Raw genomic sequence first — 23,407 nt, 5'->3', positions numbered from 1 at the left:
TTCTCCGTTCACATACATACATTTCTACTCTCACACATACATTCTCCATTCACATACATATATTCTTGCTTTCACACACTTACATTCTCACTTACATACGTTCTCCTTACACATAAATACATTTCTACTCTCTCTCACACACATACATTCTCTTTTCACATACATATATTTCTACTCTCTCTCACACACATACATTCTCCTTACACATACACACTTTTTTTTGCTTTCACACACATGCGTTCTCCTTTACATACATACAGTATATTTCTACCTTTTTTTGGTACCCATCACTTCCTGTTTAAGCAGACCAGGAAATACTGTACATGCGCAAGACTTGCTCAGCTCTTCCTCAATTTTACAATGATGCTATTCAAAGTCATCCTGTTTTCTTTTCAAGTACAAATTTTAAGTTTTTAACTTTAAGATATCATTATATAACCTATGTATTCTACAGATCTGTGTACAAGTGTTTAAGACACTCATATTGATCGTATTAACAGGGCTTAACACTATGAAATTTTCTACTGGTTCGGTTAGTGGTTTACATTTTTTTACTTGCCCTGGCAAAATTTTCACAGGACCTGCCACAAACAATCAATCAATCAATAAGACTTATTGTTTTCATTGTTGACTGTAACATTGTATTGTAATAAATAACCATTTTGCACAAATAGGTACAATAGTTCAAAGACAAAACTGAAATGAACCATGCTTTTTCAGGTCTTTCAGGTAGGTCTAACTATTCCAGTTAAGAATGTGTAACAATTTTGTCACCCTCAGGTTGAGGTATGATGGACCAGTATCTAGGTTCAGAGGAGCAGTAAATAAACTCACACAGACCACTAAATATGTTTGAACTGCCGGCTTATATTGACAAACAGTGAGCACTCATAAAACCACACTTTACGCACTTTATTTATTTTCAGTGGTTTCTGCTATGCAGTATTACTTAGACTGCTTTAAAGTAACCTTATTCTTTGTTCTAACACAAATGAATAGATAACTAAACTCAACATTCAAGAAGGGAGAAAAAAATATAAGAAAGTGCACAAAAGTTGCTAAATTCTCAAAGTTGATTTCACAATTCTGTACACACAATTCTGGTTACAGTCAGTCACTCAGTCCAACTGCTGTCTGCAGGAAGGAAAATATACATAGCAATCTTTACAGTCCTACAAGGATGGAGAATACCCAGGTGAATTTACTTTCCTTTGCAGGTGGCTGATATATTGCAACAGTCTCTGTTCTCCTCAGTGGTTTGTTGGGTGGCTCGCCATCTCGTTGAAATCAAATTTCAGATGTCTCAAAGGGAAAAAAACCTGTCCTGTTTTATAAACAGTACCATACACACACACACAAACAGAACAAGACACCATTAACAATACAACACAATTCACAAAGATGAAATATTTGCTTGAAAAGATAAATTTTCCCAGTCTAAAACAACCATGAGATGTTCTCAAAATGGTGGCTGCACGTTTGCAATGCAGAACATGTGGATAAACATTTCCATATAATCTACATCTCATTCCCACATAAATTAAGCAAAACATTTACTCCTCATTAATAACAGTTACAAATAAAAATACATTTTTGGAACCATTCATATTTTAAACAATTTAGAGAACTTCTTGTCCAGGCTCTTGTTCTCTCCAGACTGGACTATTGTAATGCTCTCCTGGCGGCCTTCCTGCATGTACTGTCAAGCCCAGACCGTTCTCATCCCAAGGCGTCATATACTGACACTCTTGACATTTCGTCAACATCCTACGCACATGGCACCCTCTAGCGTCAATATTAGAAGCAGATAAAAATTGATCAAAAATTGATCCAGAATGCAGCATCGAGGGTTGTCTTCAATGAGCCAAAAAAAAGCTCACGTTACTCCTCTCCTCATCAGGTTACACTGGCTACCAGTAGCCGCTCGCATCAAATTCAAGGTACTGATGCTTGCCTACAAGACGACCACTGGCACGGCACCAACATACCTAAACTCACTGGTTAAATCTTATGTGCCCTCCAGAAGTTTGCACTCTGCAAGTGAACGACGCCTTGTGGTGCCATCCCAAAGAGGTTCAAAATCACTCTCACGGACCTTTTCCTGGACTGTGCCCAGCTGGTGGAATGACCTCCCAATCTCAATTCGTACAGCTGAGTCTTTACTCATTTTCAAGAAACATCTAAAGACTCATCTTTTTCGACAGCACTTAACCAACTAATATTAGCACTTTTCCTTTTCTTGTCTTTTCATTTATAAAAAAAATTATAATAATAAAAAATTAAAGCTGCAAGCAGCGATGAACGCTCACCGCCAGCGAGTGGCTTTAGTAAAGAGGTGAATAGTGAGAAATATGCATTTAAAGTCATAAATATAAGTGGAATATATCAAAGTATATTCCATATATGTGCCAATCTTCCTGTTGCCAGCAGGTGGCGCTATCATTATAATTGAATATTGGCCTTCAGGTGTGTTCAGGCCAGGACTCTTATCGAACATGTGAAGTTTGGGGAAGATCGAACATTTTATGCCTGAGTTACAACAACTGACATAGTTTGGTGTTGATCTGAATAAATTTCTAGGAGGAGTTCGTTAAAGTACAATCCCCTGAAAATTGTAAAAACAACACCAATTTTGCAGAGAAAATTCTAAATAACCGACTTCCTGTTGGGATTCGGATTTCGTACGGTGTGTTACATGTGTGTACCGATTTTTGTACATGTACGTGAAACAAAGCTCGAGGCGCACTCCATTGAAAGTTTATAGGTGGCGCTATCGAGCCATTTTGCCACACCCGATGGAATATTGGCCTACAGATCTGTTCAGGCTAGGACTCTTATCAATCATGTGAAGTTTGGGGAAGATCGGACATTTTATGCCTGAGTTACAACATCTTTTATTTCCATTCCTAAAAATTAACCTGGCTATGCGTTCTATACTAGACTAACTGAGACTTGTCATGGCGCTTGTATACTGTTGTTGTTCTCTTGTTGATCTGACTGCTTCTATTGTTCTCATTTGTAAGTCGCTTTGGATAAAAGTGTCTGCTAAATGATTAAATGTTAATGTAATGTCACCAAATCCATTTGGTCTCAAACTCACAAACGCAAATATACTCCAAGTTAATCCCAGAGATGTAAATGAAAAAGATTTGACCAATGTAGCACCTCAGAACAAATACATTTACTTTTACAATCATAATGTAAAAGTTATTTTTCTTTACTCAACCGATCACTTTCAGCGTCACCTCTTGTCTCTTCATCTCAGTTAGCACGTTCTCTCTCTTCCCTATTCAGCACATGCGTTTTTCTTAAAGGGGCCGTGTTCTTCTTTTCCTCCTAACATTAAACAGTGTTTTAAACATTAAATTGGTTAGTTAAGTGACAGAATGTAATTTTTAGATTTTTGAGGTTGTGTATTTATATTTCTAACCTGGGTTACAGCCTCCCCCGTTAAACCCATGCAAGTCCCTTTGCATGATACTGACTGGCTGTACTGTTACAGATTGAGGGAACTCAGGGTCACTAATCTGCTCTGTGAGTGAGTTTGTGAAGGCCAAATTCAAACCTTGGAATAGGCTCTATGCAGCGGGAATTGTGACGTGTTTCCGACTACACTCTCTACTGGGCTAACAGTTTCCAGTTCCATATTTACATCTGACGCTAACCCTCGCGAGATCGTTGGGTATGGCGCGAAACTTAAAAGCAACAAACATTTCAGGTTGTTAGTATATATAGTTTTTGGCATCTTAACCATGGAGAAAAAGGTTTTCCGATACCAAAAGCTAATGCGACCTAGATCGGAACATTGTTGTGTGCCGTTGTGCGTTGTGTCGGCAAGATACAACTCGACTGTGAGTTTCCATTCATTTCCAGTGGAAGAGGATCTCAGAAAAAAGTGGCTCGTTCAGATCAGGAGAGATGACTTCCAAGTCAAAAAAAACACAAAGGTGTGTAGCGTTCATTTCAGACCTGATGACTTTATGGAAGGGGCTCGTCTGAAACGTCTGAAAAAAGGTGTTTTCCCTACACTGTTTGAGTGGAACCACTACCAGGAGCAGCCGCCGAGGGTGAGTGTTTGGGGACGTCAAGAGAGACTGCTTACCCCTGATCCTGACTCGGACGCAGAACAGGAAGATATGGACTTTGATGTGGAGAGGACTGGACATGATTATTGTTCAGTTCCCGAAGCTGCAGCTGTGGACATGGTTCTACATGAAAACGAGGAGTTAAAAAGGGAGATAGAAGATGTACTGAAGCAGTTGGAGCAAACAAAGATGATACACCGCTTTGGTCTCAATAGATTTGCTGGGTCCGATTAGGACATTCGCTTTTATACAAGGTAAGATTGTATTGCCTGTGTTAAGCATTTGTAATAGCGTTCCCACTGTCCTGAAAACACTGGTCCACATTTCTGATAAATATGATTGGAGTTGTATACGGTAGCTACACGTAGCCTAGGCAGCCTAAAAGTAGGCTACACTGACCAAAATAATAACAACAACATAATTATAAGTATGAACACCAGCTGTTGTCTTCAACAGCAACCAGAGTTAGTTTAATTATACAGTACATAGCAAATTCCATAATTGTCATGACTCAATATTGCAAGATTGTTGTATCAGTTACTTCAGCATTCCTATTTCCTAAACTTTAAACTTACTACAAAGCTATGTATAAGAATTGTATGCCATGTGCGAACCAATGCATGTTTTTTTTTCTTGACAGATTTGCAACATATAATCACCTGATGGCCTTCTGGGAACTGATTGAACCGGCAACTCACAGGATGATTCATGTCACCAACTCCAAAGTCTTCAAGGAGCCTGGAAACACTCGGGCACTTCCTGCAATAGACGAGTTCTTCCTGTTCTTGATGCATCTTGCTTTGGGCCTCAAGCAAAAGGACCTTGGTCATCGGTTTCAAGTACAACAGACCACTGTAAGCCGCATCATAACAACCTGGGCCAACTTCCTGTACTTTGTCCTTGGGTCAGTGTGCATTTGGATGCCAAAAGAGAAAGTACGAGCCCATCTGCCAGAAGAATTCCACCAATTTCGAGACACACAGGTTATCCTAGATTGTACAGAGATCCGCTGCCAAACACCTTTGTCTTTGCTACTACAAAGTGAGGTCTTTTCAAATTACAAGTCTCACTGCACCTTCAAAGCTTTAGTAGGAATGGCACCTCATGGTGCAATAACATTTGTTTCTGCACTGTATGCAGGGTCTATTAGTGACCGGGAGCTCTTCAAACAGTCAGGGATCATTTACCTTCTTACCCCTGACATGGCCATCATGGTGGAGACGGGGTTCTTAATTGATAGCCTAGTGCCATGTAAAATCCACTGGCCTGTTTTCCTGACCAATGGAAAACAAATGTCAGCTGATGAAGTGACACACATTCAGTCTGTGGCTAGGCTCAGGGTACATGTTGAACATCTTATCCGTCGCGTTAAAGAGCATAAGTTGTTTGACACAATCATCCCCATGTCCATTTCTGGTAGAATAAACCAACTGTCCACAGTGGCATGTTTGCTTGTGAACTACCAATGTGGACCACTTGTCAAGGCATGAAGCCACTGAGTCTAAAAACTCTCATCCTTGATGATGTGCTAGGGTTTGTATAAATATTGTACATATACTTTTGTAAATACTATGGATTTCACACTCTGTTCTGTATTAATACCTCTGATCAACAGACAAAACTCAGTTTCCTTATACATATTTTATTATAATAACACAAAAAACAATAAGAATCTAAAGATATAGTATATACATGTGTAATGTAATATAATAGATATATTGAATAAATATAGTGTGTATATATATATAATAAATATAATGCTGTATAAAGATAATGTATATATACTGTAATAAAATAGATAGGTATATATACTGTATAAATATAGTGTGTGTGTATGTAAATATTGTTTAGTGTAAATGACTATGAATAATACAATAAATATAATGCTGTATAAAGATATGTATATATACGTGTATATGTAATATAATAGATATAGATAGGTATATGTATTATATTGTATATCTTGTATAAATGTAGTGTATGTGTGTGTGTATATGTAAATATTGTTTGCATAAGATACAATAAACCATAAATATAATACTGTATAATAATTTCAGTGTAATTGAATGGACCACCATTGGTATGTGGCCACACTCACACTTAGACAGTCATTAAATCTGAAATGACTTAAACACACAAACACTTTGTCACGTTCGGTGGAAACACAGGAGAGATCCAAGTGCAGGTAAGAGGTTTATTGAGGGGCAATCCAAAAGGGTAAACAGTCCAGGCAGGGTCAAAACCAGAATATCCAATAAACATGAAAACAAAACAAGAACACACGGCAAGAGCAGACTATGAAAAGTATCACACATAAGACAAGGACTCCGTGACACAGACTCAGACAGACCGGGTATAAATACACAGAAGGATGATGAGGGAACTGGAGACAGGTGGGGAACAATCAATTAACTCAAACAAGGAGGAAGGTGACCAAATAAGGGAACAGGAAGTAATAAGGTGACAGACACCGTGGAAAAGGAGGACACCTAGTGGAAACCCAGGGAACACAACCCAGACACTGTGACAGTACCCCCCCTCTACGGAGCGGCTCCCAGACGCTCCAAGACAGACACAAAACAGAGACCAGGAGGGAGGCGGACAGGTGGAGGCTCAGGGGGAGGGACAGAGGGCCAGAAAAGAAAAACATGGGGAACAGGCACCAGAATATAAACACAAAACAGGAAGACCAGGAGGGAGGAGGACCGGAGGAGGTTCAGGGGGAGGGACGGAGGGCCAGACTAACAGAGGGGAACAGGCACAGAAGTGAACACATAAAACAAAAAACAAACAACAACATGAAGCCCCCCCAGGGCGGAGCAGAACACCACCACATCCGTGTGGTCGATGCCGGCGTCCCCCAGGGCGGAGCAGATGACCACCACGTCCTTGTGGTCGATGCCGGAGTCCCCCAGGGCGGAGCAGAAGCCCACCACAACCGTGTGGTCAGAGCAGAAGCCCCCCAGGGCGGAGCAGAAGACCACCACGTCCTCGTGGTCGATGCCAGAGTCCCCCAGGGCGGAGCGGAAGACCACCACGTCCGTGTGGTGGAGACTGGAGTCCCCCAGGGCGGAGCAGAATACCACCACAGCCGTGTGGTCAAGGCGGAAGCCCTCCAGGGCGGATCAGACCTCCGTGCGGCCAGACCAGTGGAACGACGAAGCTCTGGTAATCCCCTGGTGTTTTTACTGGACTCCAGAAGATCGGTGCTGGCCTGACTCTGCTCGCGAAGATCATTGGTGACTTGACTCAGTCCTTGAAATCACCAGTGACCTGACACAGTCCTTGAAGATCACCAGTGACTTGACTCTGTCCTTGAAGATCACCAGTGACTTGGCTTGACTCTGAAAGGTCAACGGTGTCCAGCCTTGTCTCTGGAAAGTCCATGGTACCTAGCCCTGGCTCTGAAAGGTCCTCGGTGACTAGCCCTGTCTCTGTAAGGTCAGCGGTGACTAGCCCTGACTCTGGAAGGTCAGTGGTGACTAGCCCTGACTTTGGAAGGTCAGCGGTGACTAGCCCTGACTCTGGAAGGTCAGCAGTGACTAGCCCTGACTCTGGAAGGTCAGCGGTGACTAGCCCTGACTCTGGAAGATCATCGGTGACTAGCCCTGGCTCTGGAGGGTCAGCGGTGACTAGCCCTGACTCTGGAGGATCATTGGTGACTAGCCCTGACTCTAAGGGTCCACGAACACCTGACTCGACTCTGGAGAGTTCACTGGAACCTGACTCGACTCTGGAGAGTTCACTGGAACCTGACTCGACTCTGGAGAGTTCACTGGAACCTGACTCAACTCTGGAGGGTCAACTGAAACCTGACTCGACTCTGGAGGGTCAACTGGAACTTGACTCGACTCTGGAGGGTCAACTGGAACCTGACTCGACCCTGGAGGGTCAACTGGAACCTGACTCGACCCTGGAGGGTCAACTGGAACCTGACTCGACTCTTGAGGGTCAACTGGAACCTGACTCAACTCTGAGGAGTTCACTGGAACCTGACTCGACTCTGGAGAGTTCACTGGAACTTGACTTGACTCTGGACGGTCAACTGGAACCTGACTCAACTCCAGAGGGTCAGCTGTGACTGTCATCCTGTGCAGCGGCGCTGGGTTAGCGGCCATCTAGTACTGTGGCGCAGGACTGGCGGCCATCTTGTGCTGTGGCTCTAGACCAGTGGCCATCTTGGGCATTGGCGCTGGGTTAGCGGCCATCTTGTGCTGTGGTACTGGGCTGGCGGTCATCTTGTGCTGTGGTGCTGGACTGGTGGCCATCTTGGGCATTGGCGCTGGGTTAGCGGCCATCTTGTGCTGTGGTGCTGGGCTGGTGGCCATCTTGGGCTGTGGCGATGGCTCAGCAGCCATGACGTGAACCGTCTTGGGAATCTCTAGGATCCTTGACAGCATCTCGAAGTAATCGAGAAATATGTCCGTGGCCATCTTGAGCGTTGGCGCTGAGCTGGCAGCCATCTTGCACCGTGGCGCTGGACTGGTGACCACTTTGTGCTGTGGCGTTGTGCTGGCGTCCATATTGCCCCGTGGCGCTGGGTTGATGGCCGTCTTGTGCTGTGGCGCTGGGCTGGCGGCCATCTTGCTTCGTGGTACTGGGTTGGCGGCCATGTTGCCTCGTGGCGCTGAGCTGGCGGCCATCCTGTACTGTGGTGTGAGGCTGGCTTCCATCTTCCCTCGTGGTGTGGGGTTGGTGGCCATGTACCGCAGCGGCGCTGGGTTGGCGGCCATCTTATGCTGTGGCGCTGGACCTGCGGCCATCATGGGCAGTGGCGCTGGCTTTCTCCTTCTACCACACACAACCCAGACACTGTGACACACTTCTGTAGGTAGTGGTAAAAAATAAAAAGATCTCCTTGGTCTCTAATGGTACGCATTACATCCACATTTTTGTGTATGCGCTCAACAAGCATGTCCTGCGCACATACCATGAAATCGCACCACTCCAAACCTGTCAGGAGGATCTGACCTTGTACTTGCCAATAGTACTTGTGCTGCCTCCTAAGCTGCAAAGAGCCACTCAACGTAACTCTTGATGTTGGGGCATTTAATTTCCAGCAGGCCGAATGGTGGGTTTTCAGAAGGATCAAACCCGACTCCATCGGGGGAGCATCCCAGCCATGGAGCATCAGGGTGTATAATGAACCCGCAGGGTGAATAGTTGACATTTTTTAAACTGCAGTACTCTGTCACGGCAACTGGCTCCATATTGATTCCTCTCCTCATGTCCTTCGTCATGACAGTCCCCCTCAGAATTCTGTGTGCCAGATTTTCAGCTGATGTATGACAGCGAACATGGCATGCCTCGTGAAAGCGTGTAGATTTTACTCGCATCTTTCTCAGTCGATGCCATTCCTGGCATGAGCTCTGCTCCCGTGTTGCAGCTTCAATCCTGTGGGCCATGTGGAATGACACCTGTAGCGATTTCATATATACATGTTCCTCCTCTGATAACACATTGGCACATGTGGTTGGCTCAAGCCTATAGCCTTGGATGGGAAGGGTTGGTTGGGCAGGGGCTTCTGGGATGTTGATGATTTCCCGCATTTCTGGTGTTTTTTGCTGAAATGACAGCACACTCCCGGCCTGGACAGCCCCAAAAGCTGACTGAACTAATGGGACTTCCGCTGACATGCCCATGGTGGTCACCAGAGGTGCAAGCAAAGGGGGAAAGTCCCTATATACTTCTTCCACTCTGAATGTGGCAAGATCTGGCATTTCCCCGTCCAGTGCTTTGTAGAGAGAACTTCTGAAAATGTTGAAGTGAAAAGATGTAAAAAAAAATAAAATAAAAAAAATAAAAACTGCAGCATATTAACTGCATACATATTAACCACATCAACACATAGCTTAAACTAAAGGTAATATAGTCTCACCTCACACAAACAGCAGTAGAATTTTGGGGTTTGCGGACCTCCATGTCTACCACCGGACCTGGCCTAACACCCTGACAGCAATGAGACATTTTGACATGGCATCACAATAGTTACATGTGCATAGGTACAATTCACATGACAGACAGATGATTTACCAAGGTCCTTGGCTTATGCCAGGTCTGCTCCGTTTCTGTACAGCAGGGATGCCTAATTGTGAAAAATGTGCTGTTTGATACAGTAGTGCAACCAAATGGTTGCATAAGGCACACCCCGCCACACAGGAGCAGTGGGTGCTAACCAAAATGACAGTTTCGAGTCTTTTAACACCATCTAGGAAGAAATAGAAGCTTAGATGAGAAATACCCCTTAAGAGCTGAACTGTTAAAATATAACTAATAAAAACATATGGTTGTATTGTAGATGAGAGCCACATAGACCTATCCTTTCACATCCATAAACAGTAGACTGAGCCATGTACTAGGGCTGCACAAGTAATCAAATTTGCAATTGCAATTACAGATGAGAAAATGATGTCATCGTTTAAAGGCACAATTACAAAATTATTGCATTTAGCCTCAAATATATATATATATATATATATATATATATATATATATATATATATATATATATATATATGTGTGTGTGTGTGTGTGTGTGTGTGTGTTTGTGTGTGAGCTGTAGAAAGAAAAACACCAATCTTATCATCTTAAGCACACATAATGAGAGAGACAGAGAGTGTGTGAATAAACCATATATATATATATATATATATATATATATATATATATATATATATATATATATATATATATATATATATATTAGGCTTAATGCATTAGAAAAGCAATTTAAATTGTGCTAATCGTAATTTATAATCACAATTACAATTTCAAGGGAATAATCGACAATTTTTGTCATAATCGTGCAGCCCTAGCATGTACATTTAGATAATGTTATTTATCAGCTGGGCAACTTATCAGCAGGCCTAACCATTTCCCTAACATTGACCCTAGTCACCCTTTCAATTCATGTGGCTTTTAATTTTTCCTCATGGATCTATGACAGACTGCCCTCACGCTGACCTCTCTTGTCACCTTGTTTTTCATTGACACTGTTACGGAAAACGATGAACATACATTTCTAAACTGGATTACACTCGTTCTTACACTGTGCTAGTTTGTCTGTTTTAATATAGTAGAGTATTGTGAAAGAAAATAGCTAACGTTAACAAGTTCAGTCAACGTCAGTTTCTTGATTACAATGCAGTATGATAACGTTAGCTACTTACCCTCATAGTTGCCGATATAGCTGCCAATATACATTTTAAATCCCTTTTCCCGCTTGCTGTTGGGAGCGGCACATGATGTTTTTACAAAACGGTCTATGTCATTTACTGTGAGACGAGGTAAATCCTGAAGACAGCGACTATAAAAGAGAGCCATATCTGTCCGTGTATAAACAGGAAGTTGAACCGAAAGTTGGTAGCCTAGTACACGCGAACCCGGAACTGTGCCGTGCATAGAGCCTATAAGGAATGAATGATTGTAACTAAAGAATTTCCCAACTCAGGGTAAGTGAACCTTTTTGCTTTCTCTTTAACTCTTTGAGATCTTCTTGGAACATTTATCTGATTTTCATCTTGTCTACACTCACGCAGAGTTATCTCTTCCTCAGGTTCATTTGATTCATTGGGTTGAACTGCACTGGTGTCGACCAGAGGATCAGTTATGTTTGCATAAGATTTCAGATGAAAGTTGCTGTTGTTCTTCTGGAGTCAGTTCAGGTTAATTACAACCCGAATTCCGGAAAAGTTGGGACGTTTTTTAAATTTTAATAAAATGAAAACTAAAAGACTTTCAAATCACATGAGCCAATATTTTATTCACAATAGAACATAGATAACATAGCAAATGTTTAAACTGAGAAAGTTTACAATTTTATGCACAAAATGAGCTCATTTCAATTTTGATTTCTGCTACAGGTCTCAAAATGGTTGGGATGGGGCATGTTTACCAGGGTGTAGTATCTCCTTTTCTTTTCAAAACAGTTTGAAGACGTCTGGGCATTGAGGCTATGAGTTGCTGGAGTTTTGCTGTTGGAATTTGGTCCCATTCTTGCCTTATATAGATTTCCAGCTGCTGAAGAGTTCGTGGTCGTCTTTGACGTATTTTTCGTTTAATGATGCGGCAAATGTTCTCTATAGGTGAAAGATCTGGACTGCAGGCAGGCCAGGTTAGCACCCGGACTCTTCTACGACGAAGCCATGCTGTTGTTATAGCTGCAGTATGTGGTTTTGCATTGTCCTGCGGGAATAAACAAGGCCTTCCCTGAAATAGACGTTGTTTGGAGGGAAGCATATGTTGCTCTAAAACCTTTATATACCTTTCAGCATTCACAGAGCCTTCCAAAACATGCAAGCTGCCCATACCGTATGCACTTATGCACCCCCATACCATCAGAGATGCTGGCTTTTGAACTGAACGCTGATAACATGCTGGAAGGTCTCCCTCCTCTTTAGCCCGGAGGACACGGCGTCCGTGATTTCCAACAAGAATGTCAAATTTGGACTCGTCTGACCATAAAACACTATTCCACTTTGAAATAGTCCATTTTAAATGAGCCTTGGCCCACAGGACACAACGGCGCTTCTGGACCATGTTCACATATGGCTTCCTTTTTGCATGATAGAGCTTTAGTTGGCATCTGCTGATAGCACGGCGGATTATGTTTACCGACAGTGGTTTCTGAAAGTATTCCTGGGCCCATTTAGTAATGTCATTGACACAATCATGCCGATGAGTGATGCAGTGTCGTCTGAGAGCCCGAAGACCACGGGCATCCAATAAAGGTCTCCGGCCTTGTCCCTTACGCACAGAGATTTTTCCAGTTTCTCTGAATCTTTTGATGATGTTATGCACTGTAGATGATGAGATTTGCAAAGCCTTTGCAATTTGACGTTGAGGATAATTGTTTTTAAAGTTTTCCACAATTTTTTTACGCAGTCTTTCACAGATTGGAGAGCCTCTGCCCATCTTTACTTCTGACTCTGCTTCTCTAAGACAAAGCTTTTATAGCTAATCATGTTACAGACCTGATATCAATTAACTTAATTAATCACTAGATGTTCTCCCAGCTGAATCTTTTCAAAACTGCTTGCAGCTCAGTGTGGCCCAGGCATGGCGCCAGGATTACAGTTAAAAAAAAAAAAAAAAAAAAAAAGATTATCCAATCACTGCTTAACCTAATAAAAATATTGACTAATATAGCCTACTGTTATATTATCTGTGCGTAAACATAATATAGATTTTAATAGCTTGATGCTCTTTAAATATTTTGTTGCATTGTTAAAAATTTCGGTGCATAGGACAGACCTATCTGCAATCGCTATCCATGGTTCTGACCAAAGAAGAGAGTTTTGGAATCTCCGTTACGCATGAAACGCAACATACCTGGGCTGCGTTTCCAGATAACATTTCTCTTAACGCGATACGAAGACTCTTAAGGTATAACTTAACTAAAGGTATACTACCACTAAAGGTATATCATTGCTAGGCGTCTTCAGGGCTATCATCCACTCGCGAGGCGCTGGCGCCCTTCCTAGCAACGGCGCTGTTTTTGGTAAAACATGATTTCATTAAGTTTTGTTTTATGGAAAACTCTTTTTAAAAGATATTCGTTTTTTATAAATTGTATCTTAATTTTGATCAATGTTTTATCAATCAATTGCCCGTATTTAATAAATAAGAAGCAAATATATAGCAGACAATGTAATAACCCTAAAAAATATTTTGCTACCTAAAAGTTAAAGATTTTTTGTGTCACGCATGCATGTCTATTTCCCTCATATTAAATATAAAACGCATGTGGACTGATATTTTTTCCAATGTCTGGGCTCCTTTATTAATGGAGTATATAAACAGACGTTTCAATATATTGGTATTAAATGCATTTTCTGAGAATTTATATTTCACATTTTTACTGCAAATGTCGAAATATGTGCTCTTTGGTCCATCAGTGCTTGAGTCACTGATCACATTAGAATAAAATATCTCAAATACAAATACATAATAAAATACAAAATTGACTGATTTATGAATGTATATGCATATTTCTCATCAGTCGGAAATACAGATAAACGCTTTCATTTGTTGTATTTTTGATCCTGAAAGAAAACAGAACAACAAAAGAGCGAAACATACCACCGTCTGAGGTTGTGCTTCAAGTCGAACGCTCCCATTTTTAAATCGTTCACAGCTGAACATCGCGAGAGGCGGATCTGCGCCAGAGCGCGCAGGTGAATGGGCTGCACAAAGTCATTTTCAGATGCAATTAAAAAAAAACAAACCCTGGTTAGCCTAGATTAGGCCCATATTCACAAATGTGTTAGCTATGGAATGGAATATCTAATATTCCGATTGTCAAATATATGCAAGTGGAAGTGTATTGTTGTTTAAACACCTTTATAACGATCGCATTAGTGGAGCTTATGCGTGATGTAATTTATGACACAAATTTTGAAATGTAGGCTTAAATTAAACACATTTTAATTCAGATTCTGTATATATATATATATATATATATATATATATATATATATATATATATATATATATATATATATAAAAAAAACAGCTGGCTGATCTTTTACGTCTGTTAACTGACTCATGCAGCCGTTCGCGCAGTTGTGATTTTTTTAAAGTGGAACGTAGGCCTATTTTTACGTTTGCACGTGACTGTTTTGAACCCGTGTTTAGACCCGTGTTTCCCCTATGTCCGACCCGCACCCGTACCCGTATCCGACACAGTTGTATGTTGGACCCGCGGGTACCCGAACCCATGCAGGACTCTACCTCTGGGTTTTGTTGCGTTGCTGGCCGTTTACGAATTTTAGACTCAGGGTGACTCTCTTCGACAGGTGACAAAAAACCACAGGGCAACAGGAGGTCTCTGTGTAAAGTTGGTAAGGGACCTGTCTTTGTTTTCAGGTTTGACAGAGTAGACAGGGAGTTCCCCAGCATGACTTACAACGATATACACCACAGACTCCCACTTATCGGCCAGTTTGTGTTTACCTCTCAACCTCACATTTCAACAGGATTTCCTCTTGGGTGATATGGTGTAGTTCGAAACTTATGAATTCCAGAAATTTCACACAGCTCTTTAATAGTTTTGGATTCAAAATCTGGGCCTTGATCACTGTCCAATCTTTCAGGAATACCATAGTGAACAATGAAATTTTCCCAGAGACACTTTGCTACAGTCCTGGCTTTATGGTTTTGAGTAGGAATGGCTACCGCATATTTTGTGAAGAAAATAGTAATTACCAGGATGTCTTTTGTGTTCCTGGAATCAGGCTCCAACGAAAGGAAGTCCATACAGACTAATTCGAGTGGTCTGGAGACTTGGATGTTAACTAATGGAGCAGCTCTTTCTGGCAAAGCTTTGCGACACACACATAGACTGCAAGTCTTTATCTTGTGTCAATGCCGTTTGCCATTTTGGGCCAATAGAACCGAGTTCTGGCAAGATCCAGGGTTCGATCTAATCCTAGATGTCCCACATCATCATGAAGACTCTTCCGAACCACATTTCAGAACTCATCTGGATTTTCTATAAAGAATCCCATTCTTCAGCTCTAACTTCTTCCATTCACGCAACAGAAATGGAAACTCTGGTAACTCTTTACTCACTGTTGGTGGCGAAGTGTCTCCAGATTCTAACTGATGTATAACTTCTCGTATTGCAGGGTCTGCTCTCTGTTTTTCCTTTAGCTCATCTTCAGACACACTAAGAACAACAGAAAACCCATCACAATATTCAAAACTCTCTGGTACAGCTTCTGGAAACATTGACAGGGACTCAACTAGAGGAACACTTTCACCATCCAAAGTTTGGCGTACCAGATGTTTGTCACAAATGGCTAGAATTACTTATTGGGAAACAAAAGAGTTCTCAACCTCAGGCAGGTGGTGCAAAGCAAACTGGTGAATACGTTCCTGCTCCATCAATGATACATAGTCATTCGTCAGGCCATCATGGGGACGCCTTGAAAGACCATCAGCATCCAGGTTACACTTTCCTGGTCGATACTGGAGCTTAAAAGAAAAAGTTGCAAGGGCAGATAACCATTGATAGCCGGTTGCATCAAGTTTGGCGGATGTTAACAGGTATGTTAAAGGATTGCTATCCGTGACCACAGTGAAAGTATTGCCAAAGAGATAGTCACAAACTTTTTCTGTTACAGCCCACTTGAGGGCTAAAAATTCAAGCTTGTGAGCAGGATAACGAGCTTCACTCTTTGTTAAGCCAAAACTTGCAAAGGCGATTACACGCATTACATACGGTAGGCCTGGGTCAGCAAAACCCAGCACTGGGGCAGTTGTCAGCTTGTTGATCAGCGTCTCAAAGGCTTTTTGACAGTCCATCAGTTCTGCAGTCCATCTACCACAAAAAGGCGCTTTGGGAATAAAGTAGTGATTGCCATGATTCTTGCTTTTGAAACTCTTCCTAAATGGTGGATAACCAGCTGTAAGTGCATTTAGGGGCTTTACAATCCTGGCATAATCTTGGATAAACCTACGGTAATAACCGGAAAATCTAAGAAATAAGCGCAATTCTTTCAGAGTCTCTGGATTTGGCCAGGTCTTTATGGCTTCAATGATCAAATGATACTTCACTGATGTATGAAAGAACTTGCACTTCTGAGGAGAGAGTTTCAACCCATAATCCTTTAAGTGATTTAACACATGCTCTTCCAGGGATTTTGAGAATACAATCAGATAATCCAGGAAAATGAGGACCTCCTTGAGGTTTATCCCTCCCATACATTTTTCCATCACCCACATCCGATTGAACAAAAAAATCCTAGTGGGCACACAAAGGCTGTCTTATGTTTGTCTGATTCCTCTATTTGATAATAGCCAGACTTGAGATCTAAAACAGAAAACCATTTGGAGCCTCTGAGTGCTGAGAAGCTTTCTTCTAGGTTTTGGTAAGGCATAGACATCTTTTATTGTCTGGAGATTCAGCTTTCTGTAGTCAATACAGAGCCTGACATCCCCATTCTCCTTCCTAACTACCACAATGTGCGAGGAAAATGAAGATTCAGATTCACAGATTACCCCAGTTTCAAGTAACTCCTCCAAATGTCTTCGGACAGCCTCCAAGTCATTTGGGTGTATAGGTCTTGCTTTTTTCTTGAAAGGAGTCTCATTGTGGAGTTTTATGCAATGCTTTACTTTGTTTGTTAGGCCAAAATCAAGGTTGTGTAATGCGAATACTTCAGGCATTGCAGACAGCTTCTCAACAATTATCTTCTTCCATTCTTCGGGGGCTGGAGAATTCCCAAAATCAAAATGCAAATCTTCCTTGTTTGAAATCAGATCTGGTGGTACCATTTTTGCTTGTGTATGATCATTTAACACAACTTGCTTGAGAGCATGGATTTCCGCAATGATACTCTACCTTGGTATAATGATGTCATGCTCTGTCTCATTTCACACAACTGGTGACCAACAGCCCTCCAGGGATAGAAGATGCAGGAGGTTCCATCACAACCCATTTCTCAGTAACATGGCTTTTGACATTTACAGCTCCTTCAATGACAATACTCTGTCCGGCAGGAATGACAGCTGGTAAGTCCCCGAGCAGCCTCACACATCCAATGTTGCTATTCCCTTTCTGCTTATGTCGGTGTTCAATTGTCTTTAAAACTGCTCTATACCCATACAGCAATGGTTCAGAATTTGAAAGGTTGGAGTCAAAGTATTTCTCATAGGCCAAATCCAGAGTATTTGTGCCTATTAATATATTGGGCTGAGTAGTGGTGCCTGTGTTTGGAATGACAAATGCAAGAGTTGTCACCTCAACTTCTGATCCCAGAAAGTCTTTAGGAAAAGAAAATGTTCACCTCCACATATCCCAAGTACGGAACGGTTTGGCCATTTGCAGCCTCCACTTCCAGAAGATTGTCCAGGGAATTTATGCTCAAGTCTGGGAAATTCTGTTCATGGAAAGACTAAGAAATTGTGGTCACTTGAGACCCAGTATCAAGACGACAGTGGCAATCTTTGCCCTCAACACACACTTGTGCTGTGTACTTGGCACCAATGAGCCCTTTCGGTATATGAACAGAGCAGGACTTTGTATGACAAATCTTTGGGTGGTTCTGTATCTCGCCAGGATCAATGGGACTAAGCTTAAATGCACCTGCCCTTGTGCATCCCTCCACCAGAGCTACTTCTTGTTTAAAGAATCAGAACTGTACTGGCTGTCCTATAATTGTTTTCTTTCCCTTAACTGCCTCCTCTTGCTTGCTACGAGTGAAGGGTTCGCCTCGTCATTACATGCCAAAGCAATGTGACCGTCCTCACCACAATGGAAACAATAGCCAAGCCTCGGTCTGTGCAGTGCCCTCTTAGTTGCTATGTGAGGTGGACCCTTTGAAAAGGGTTTGTGGGAAGATTCTTTCCTCATTCCATCAGCACTTCCTTGGCGATTCTGTTTCACATTTAATTTTGTGAATTGGCTCTGCAGTTCCGTGATTTGTTTTTTCAGATCTAGAACAGCACTGTTTTGGGGTGGTACACTCTTTTCAACAGGCTTAGTCTTGTGTTTGGTAAGCTGGCTTTGATGTTTGGCAACTTGCTTTTTCAACTCTGATACTTCATCATCTGTGCTCAGGTCGGGATCAGTCATTAGGCCAGAGAGGGCAGAGAGAGTAGGTCAGAGAGATGCAGCTTGAGAGGCAATTTTTGGCTTATGTGCTCCAAGATTTTTTTCATTCTACTTTCTTTGGCCATGCTCTTGGCTTTCCTCACTATGTAACTAAAGAAGCAATTCAGGAAACAGTGGTGGATTGTCTCGCTTGTGTTCAAAGTGGAGGCCTGTAATCAACACATTGTCCCAGCACCCTTGACAAAACTGTTTAAGCAGCTGCTTTTCAGCTTCTTTAGAAGAAACACCGCCTCGCTTTATTTCCTTGGTAAGGACTGTCTGCAACCGCTGTAAGTATAATGATGGCTTCTCACCAGAATTTTGTAGCGTGTTTAAGAATTTGGCAAAAAGTTCATCCCCATCTTCTACAGTGTCAAATGCAGAGTCCAGTAAGTCAAGGTAAGCTGAGGGAAGGGCTTGTGAACCTAGGTGTTTAACTACATCTGCTGCTGGTGACAGAAGGCTATCTAGAATCTTTCTCGATTGATGTAGGTCAGAAAAGGAAGGATCTTGCAAAATGAGCTCCACATTGTTTCTCCAAGTTTCATAATCAACTTCAGTACTTGGCTGGGGTATTTTTCCAGAGAATACTCTGAGCCTGAAAGATGTGTGTGAGGATGCTGCATCACTCGTTACAATATGCTCCACCACCATATGTTGAACTTCTGGTGGGTTCATATCAGTTACCCTGATGGTAGGTGTTTCCTTCTCTGTTATCACTGTTCTGGCTGTAACTGGGCTCTGAAATTGTTGGGTCGGGTCAGGGCTCCTTACGGGGGAGAGGGGGTAAGGTACATGTGGCTCACTAGTAAAAGGTTGACTTCAGGTTGACTTGTATCTTTCAGGTGACCAGTGGCTGACTCTGAGCATTTAGTTAACAGCTACTTCAAGATGTCATCAAATGATTTACCACTAAGCTTGGCAATCTTCTGCAGTTCACTGAAATAACTCAATGTGGCGTGTTCTATAACTATAGGCAGTTACACACTTGCCTATAGGTTGTGAATTAAGTGAATTAAGTGGGAGGTTGCAATTTGGGGACAGAGATCTCTTTATATTGTTTCAATAACTCAAGACTCATTGCGGTTTATTTATTTTTAGATTATCTATTTTTTTTTTTTTTTTTTTTTCAATATCTGGCAACACCAGCATAACGTTAGCAGTCAGTAAAAATAAATAAGAAAAGATTAAAAAAAGAGCTAAGTCTACCATGACAATGCCATAGAGTTTGGGTACTATACTATCATGATCTACTGTAGCATGGGTGTTGTCTTTTCTGGTTCAAAGGATACAGTACAATAAAACAATGCAATTGTCCTTGCCTGTACCTTATTGGTCATCACATAACTGTTTTAAATATCTTTCAAGAGCAAACTTATTACCCCATATCATCACAATATTATTACATATAGACAGAAAAATAGGCAAGTAGCTTTAAGCCCAATACATACGTGGTGGACACTGATGAGGTCTTCCTTTCTCTCACCCATGTACTCAATCAGGCATCTCAGTACCACTTCTCTCCTTTTCTCCACATAGGCAGAAGGATCCTGTCAACACATAAAATCTGATCAAAATTCATTGCCTGATGACAGTAGCACAAATCAGAGAACCTCTGTATTTCAACCATTCAATTGCTGTAAAAGATCCTACTATACATACACCACTGTACTGTACAAGATCTCACACTATCACCAGCATCTCACAAAACTGAGATTTAACTGTCAAATAGGCTGTATTCATCAAAATGAATCAAGCTTCTATTAGTACAGTAGTAGGAGAAGGACACAGAAAGCTGATCATATCTGCCTTCTGTTGGTGGTTGGTACATAAAACCTTCTTCAGAAATGTAATTGTATGGAGCCCACACTATAGTTTGCAATTTTACCTATGTTTTACTTACCTGGGAATAATTATAGCTGTAATTGTATCTATTCTGAAAATTTTCTTACACTGTAAAAAATGACTGTGATTTTAACGGTAAAAAACTGTGAAAATGCTACAGTACAAATCTGTTTACTGGTTAACGGTAAAAACCGTAAACTTACGTTCCCAGAATTCTCTGCGTTGCATTTCAAATTTTGTTTGAATTTGATGTTTTTTCTTTGAAATAACTGTTTCTTCTTAATTTTTTCTCATCTGTTATGTTTATTAGGTTTATATGTTACATAAAATGTTGTTAAATTAATGTTTATTGCATATTTCAGTTTAATGAGTCTCACCATGATGGTGTTTAGTGCTTGTGTGAATGACACCGTGCACCTTCTATGTATCTTATTATTTAAAAGCTGCTTGCGATGGGCTTTGTTTCACCACGTGACTCTCTCATCACCACCTGCTTTTGGTGGTTACCAGTGTAATACAAAGGTACAAAACAGATTTCAGTGCTTCAATATGTTCGAATATTAATATTATATCAATTAAATTATGGTATTAAACTGTAAATATAAAGTAAAACCGTTAAACCTACAGCAGTGTAACTGTATTTTTTACGGTATAAAACTGTTAAGCCAAAAACGGTATAATTCTGGCAACCACAGCTGCCGGTTTTTTACCGTATATTTTACGGAATATTTTTAACACCTGTATGTGAAGTTTGAAGACCCCAGGTAACAAAAGCGATTGGTTACCTAAAGACCAGGAAATATGCATGTTAGAGTAAGTTTAAAAACAAGTGGTAAAAGTAAAATATTTAAGTAATAGGTTAGAAATTGTTTTAGGGTTTTTTTGACCAAAAATCTGTTATTAATTGACTATTAATATGAGTTAATATGATTAATATGAAATTAAATAAGTCAAGTCACCTTTATTTATATAGTGCTTTGAACAACAACAACAAAAAAAGATTGTGTATAAGTTAATCAGTGCTGTACTCATGCTTCAAGGAAAAGTAATAGATTAATTTATGGCAAGAGTGCACCTCAAAAGCCTACATCATTAAAGAAGGTCTGACCTTTGCCAAAAAAATAAAAAAGTCTTCTTTGTTGCCTTTTTCTCTATCATACTTTAGAAATCATCAGAAATTATATATCACTTGAAAACATAAAATCTCAAAATTCATCTTTTGAAACCCATTTTAAATTCAAAGATTGCATTACCATGAAAATTGTACATACAGATCATGTTAAAAAATGTTTGGATTTTTTCAGTCATGAATTATACAAATTTAGGTTTGGATCATGCACTTTCAAGTCTATGTTCAAAAATGTGAGTGACAGTTAACAGGTTAAGTTAATGCTAACTAACAATTAAAAGTGATATTATTGGTAAAATTAAAGCCAAAGTAGTCTTACAAAATAATAGGCATGACTAAAGCACTTATATAATTTCATATTAACAACAAGGTCTCAACTGCTGTTGTCTGCTGATCGTTGCCAACAAGACCACACTGCTTAGCACTGTGCAGCCAACTTAGCTTGCCATGTGTGCAGGATAGCTAGCTATACAGTACAATTTGCAAACCTTACCTCAGCTCCCTAGTTGAGTAATCGATTTCGTTTGACTTTACATCACCAATAAATCTGCTAAAATTGCTCAGCTTACCGTGTTAATCATTCCCTGAAATTTAGATCCGCTGCAGCGTGCAAACAGTTGAAGTGCCAAGAAAGCATCTGCCTGGGAAAGTCCCCACCAGTAAAAAAGGGATAATGCCAACTTAATTTTTTTGTTTTTTATTTTAAATATTTATGTTTGATGAACACACATGCCACATCGACAGCTGCTCAGATAAACTGTGTACATCAACTCACTTTTATAACATTTCTTGTACACAACAAACTCATACAAAAAGCTACCCAAATAAATTGCAATTGTGTTATTTAAAATATATTGTTATATAAAAAGTGATATTTTAAGTAAAGAGGAAGTATATTTATATTTTTTTGTATAAAACAGATAAAATAAACTAGATTGCAAATATTTAAAGTATCTAACACCTATGTGGGTGTAGCACTTTTTACAGTGTAAGAGCAGTATGATAGTATGGCATTTTGAACACAGCAACTGTCTTTATGTGGGTAATGATGAATCACTGCGTTCGATCATAAATGAAATACCGCCATGTTTGAATGGAGATGTGAGGTGGCTCAGCTGTGACCTTTTTAAAACATTTTCTACACAAAATATAGCAAAATCAGACAATAGTTGTCAGACAATGTAAGTCACTTAATATGAACTTCGTGTTTATTGAAATGCTGTACTGAATCAGTATCACATTTACAAACTCCATTAAAATCAGTTACTCGTCTTCACAATCTCACATCAAATGAATGTCACGTCTAATCACTGAAGCTCTCTACACTGCACAATGAATCTCTTATTTACACCCGGTCTACACTTTGCTTATGAAAGGATTCGTGAGATGTGTGTGATACAAACTCAACGCTGCAAAAACATGTAGAAACTTTTGAAGATCCCCTGAGCGCAAACAATCATATGGTGATCTGGTCAGTTGCAGTGGTGCTCCTAAATATTTTTTCATGTTCATATTTTTTCTAACATTTGTACTTTTAATGACCGTTGAAAAGACATCCCTCCGACACGTCCCATCATGGTTGAAAAATAGTTCAAAAATGAAAATTTAACGGATGTCTTTGACGTCATCTGGCCATGACTTCACCAATTACAAAAGACAGCATTATATAGAGGGATAGTTCACCCAAAAATGAAAATTCTGTCTTTTACTCACCCTCAAGTTTCAAACCTGTATACACTTCTATGTTCTGCT

General features: G+C 40.6%; 2 protein-coding genes and 1 pseudogene across 3 annotated transcripts in view; 1 reads left to right on the top strand and 2 right to left on the bottom strand.

Annotated features, from left to right (window-relative positions):
• Positions 1-23,407, bottom strand: part of c34h12orf43 (chromosome 34 C12orf43 homolog) — a 204,655-nt gene that overhangs the window by 66,495 nt on the left and 114,753 nt on the right. The gene's annotated exons all lie outside the window — the stretch shown is intronic.
• The window catches only part of LOC132115497 (globoside alpha-1,3-N-acetylgalactosaminyltransferase 1-like), an 80,639-nt pseudogene that overhangs the window by 19,093 nt on the left and 38,139 nt on the right, over positions 1-23,407 (top strand).
• LOC132114570 (uncharacterized) lies at positions 9,089-10,150 on the bottom strand. The gene is made up of 2 exons (XM_059522749.1): positions 9,964-10,150; positions 9,089-9,836 (listed from the first exon to the last, which is right to left on the bottom strand). The coding sequence occupies exons 1-2, from the start codon at positions 10,050-10,052 to the stop codon at positions 9,089-9,091; spliced, it is 837 nt and encodes a 278-aa protein (XP_059378732.1). The 5' UTR covers positions 10,053-10,150.

The sequence above is a fragment of the Carassius carassius genome, chromosome 34 (genome assembly GCF_963082965.1).
Source record: "Carassius carassius chromosome 34, fCarCar2.1, whole genome shotgun sequence".
NCBI classification, from domain to species: Eukaryota; Metazoa; Chordata; class Actinopteri; order Cypriniformes; family Cyprinidae; genus Carassius; species Carassius carassius.
The sequence above is the reverse complement of the archived record's forward strand: the minus strand, read 5'-3'. Positions and strand labels throughout refer to the sequence as shown.